Below are 3,854 nucleotides of genomic sequence, written 5' to 3'. Positions count from 1 at the left end.
TTTAATTTTTTTTTTTAAATTATAAGAAACAATTAAAGTTAGATAAAACTGTGGTTCATATAGAATGGTTTTCAATACTTTACAAAATGAAATTTGAATCAAATCTATAGGTCAAATAATTTTCACTTAATCGTTTAAAGTTTTGTAACGCGACGAGCTTCCAAGCAGCACGTCCGTGCATTTCTATCTATATCTTCTGAATTAGTTGAAATTCAGAACTGAAACTTTGTAGAAATGTTTACAACGAGTTTTGTGACAGAGTAAGCTTAAAAAACGATTTTTGTTCGATTCACACCAGGAGACCCCCTTAAAGATATTCAGTTTAAAATTATTTATTCTTGAATTTTAATTTCCTGAAATTAAAATTTTCTCATATGGTTAAACTTGCAGTTTAAATTGTGCAATTTCAGATCCTTTAATAGTTGTGTTTGAAATGTTTATTTGAAATGTTTATATTATTGTTCTTTAAAGAAGGAAGTGCCTAATTTTATTCTTCCATTTATTGTTCTATATTTTCTATTTTATTCCCTACTTAGGTTCGAAGTGAGATAAAGAGTAAAGAGCAGGAGCAGGAAAAGGAAATGGAAAGGCTGGTGAAGCCGAAGGAGGAAGAACAAGAGGATAAGGAAAAGGAGAAAGAAAAGGAGAAGGAGGTTAAAAAAAAAGAGGAAGAGCTTTTGTTTAAAACGAAAGTCGGCCGCAACATTCACAAAACAATAATGACTATGAGATCAAAAACAATCGAGCGCAATGAGCTATTCACTCCCGGCAGAATGGCTTACGTTATCGAGTTGGATGACGAGAATGCAGAGGTAGATATTCCCACAACTCTAATTAGGAGCAAAGCAGACGTCCCGACTATCGATGCGACTCCAACATTGACAACTAACGACATAGTTATCAACAAATTAGCCCAGATTCTCTCTTACCTTCGCCAAGGAAGTAGACATGGAAAGAAGGGAAAGAAAAAGGGCAGAGGGGATGAAATGAATGAAATGGATATTGCCCCTAAGCCACCACAAGATGATAGTATTTATGGTGATATTGGTGATTATGTGCCAACTGCTGCAAAGAGCGATTCGCATCAGAAATCTAAAAAGAAGGCAACACCCTATTTCGATAAACCGCTTGAGACAGAAATGGAAAATGAGAAAATTAATGTTCCAAGATTGCCGATCGCAATGGTGGCACAGAGTTCGGCCGCTAGCGGTGGTCTGCATTTGGATAGAACGCCGAAAGAGGGCTTTTTACTCAATAAACTCATTGCAGAACCAGAGGGTTATGCGGAATGTTATCCTGGCCTTGATGAGATGCAAGACGCGATTGACGATTCTGATGACGAGGTAGATTATACGAAAATGGATCTTGGTAATAAGAAGGGTCCCATTGGTAGATGGGATTTTGATACTCCAGAGGAATATAGCGAGTATATGAATAACAAAGAAGCACTGCCGAAAGCTGCCTTCCAGTATGGTGTGAAAATGGCGGATGGAAGGAGGACGAGGAAGTTTAATAAGGAGAAGAATGAGAAGGCTGAATTGGATCGAGAGTGGCAGAAGATACAAAACATAATGAATAAAAGGAAACCGTCAGGCAATGCGGATCCCGATCGAGAGTTCAAAGTTCCGAGATATTAAGGTCATATTAAATTTCATAGTTTTTAAGGTATATGTTTTGCAAATCGGAAACTAAACTAGATGAGAAGATACAATCTAGAATAGATAGTGATTAATTAACACTAATAATATAAACATCCCACCCCAGTGGGCACAAAACTATGAAAATCCTAAGAACGTCAATGGGACGTTCCTATGACGTCCTATCTCAGGCCAATCATCGTCTCTAAGACGTCCAATATCCCAAAGATGACCTGAAAACGTCTTAAAGACATGGACGTTCTCGGGACATCTTTCGTACTGACATTAGACGTTTTAAGAGCATCCATAGGATGACCAAAAGACATGTGATAAACGACGTCTTAGGGATCTTCCAAAGACGTCTCTAGGACATTCTTAATTTTTTGCCCACTGGGTTATTAGTAATTTAAATGGTCTATTCAAGATTGTGTGCTGTATTAAAATGTTTTCTAATTTGAAGTTTCAGTGAAGCTTATTATTATGAATAAAGTTGCTCGAAATTTTTTTTGTGATGAGATAATTACATAAGCGAATTTATGTAATTGCTTAAACATCGGCTTCATACTTCCCTGAATTTACGATGTTTTTAAATAAGAAATGTGTTAGATTTTTAGTATATGTATTATGTACAAATGCAAAAATATATATGAGAAATGATTTTTCGTTTGCTTTATTTGTTATCATTCTTAGAATCATATACATATTCAGCAGGTACTTGATACCCTTTGAAAAATTATAAGGCAACTAAAAATCTTATTAATCCTTTGAAATCCAATAAAATTCCTTTGAAAACTCTGTGAAATTAAATTTGATATTCCATTTAATCTTGGATAATTTATTGAAGTAAGTTTAGAACTTTCAGAATCATTGAAATATAGTAAAATCGGTTTAGATCCCTTTAAATATTTCCTAGCAAAGCTTTCGAAATCCAGGGAATTCTTAAAAACCGCAGTCAATTTCATTAAATCATTCAAATCCTTGAAATTTTTTTAAACATCCTAAAATTTTTTTAAATATCCTAAAATTCTTTAAAATTTTTCGAAATGCCTTGGATTATTTGAAAATCTCAGAAATTGCTCAATTTTGGTGTATATATTCTTTGAAATCCCTTTAAATATAATAAAATCTCGCGAAATTACATGAAATCTTGTTATATATTCCTTTAAAGTACCTTAATAAGCTCTTTAAAAACCCCCTGGAATCTTAAAATATCCAAAAATATTTCAAATCTTTTGAAATCCATATTTTTTGTATGACTAAGTTTTCCTAATTTTTATTTTGTCGGAGCTAAAAAATTCTCTTTAAAGGGTTGAATGCTATCAAAATTATGTATAAAATGAGCATAGGTTTTTACATGTTTCTTAACATTCTTGTGCTCACTTTAATGCCGCTTTTCCACAGTATCGCAGCAGCTTATAAACATACCTGTAAATCTAAAAAGATCCTATTACAGTATCAAGTTGAAAAAATGTGTAAACATCTTTACTGTAGGAAAATAAAAATTGAATAAATATATATTTTAAAGGGCTTTTATAGAAACTTAATGGCAATACGTTTGATATGTTTATAAACTAGAAAAATAGATTTAAATTAAGCCAAAAAATAGAATATTACGAAAGTTATCGAAAATTATTAGAAACATTGAAATTTACACTATTTTGCAATATCTACTAAAAAATAGATAAATTGGCTTCAACCTGTGCCCATTTTATACAGAATTTTGAGAGAATTCAACCCTTTAAAGAGCTAATTTTGTAGCTTCAACATAATTACAATGAGGAGAACTTAAGATAGTCATTAAAAAAGAGGTTGGCGGGGAATTTTTCACGGCAGTGTACTGAAAAATTATAAAGCTCTTAAAACTTCCTTGGAATTTTTTTAAATTACCTAAAATCTTGAAAATTTCTTTTAGTAATTGAAAAATCTTTGGAAGTTTCAAAAATATCCTGAAATTTTTACAACTGTTTAAAGTCTTTAGAAATACCTTAGAATATTTGGAAATTTTATAAATTTCTCATTTATGTTGAATAAATTCTTTGAAATCCATTAAAATATGATAAAATCCCGCGAAATTACATAAAATATGATGATATTCCTTGAACTATTGAAATACTTTGAGACCTCGGGAATAAATTAAAATACTTTATCAGGGCCTTTAAAAAGGTCCGTCCACTCAGCGCGGCCACCAAGGCAAATTATAAAATAAAATACGCCATA

General features: G+C 32.1%; 1 protein-coding gene across 1 annotated transcript in view; it reads left to right on the top strand.

Moving 5' to 3' along the window:
* LOC117176587 (protein Red-like) overlaps positions 1-2,119 on the top strand; it is a 4,960-nt gene extending 2,841 nt beyond the window's left edge. Inside the window, exon 2 of the mRNA XM_033366840.1 lies at positions 537-2,119. Coding sequence (XP_033222731.1) covers positions 537-1,637 — 1,101 coding nt within the window. The 3' untranslated portion in view covers positions 1,638-2,119. The remainder of the gene's footprint in view (positions 1-536) is intronic.
* The last annotated feature ends 1,735 nt before the right edge of the window (positions 2,120-3,854 follow it).

The sequence above is a fragment of the Belonocnema kinseyi genome, chromosome 7 (genome assembly GCF_010883055.1).
Source record: "Belonocnema kinseyi isolate 2016_QV_RU_SX_M_011 chromosome 7, B_treatae_v1, whole genome shotgun sequence".
Classification (NCBI taxonomy): domain Eukaryota; kingdom Metazoa; phylum Arthropoda; class Insecta; order Hymenoptera; family Cynipidae; genus Belonocnema; species Belonocnema kinseyi.
The sequence above is the reverse complement of the archived record's forward strand: the minus strand, read 5'-3'. Positions and strand labels throughout refer to the sequence as shown.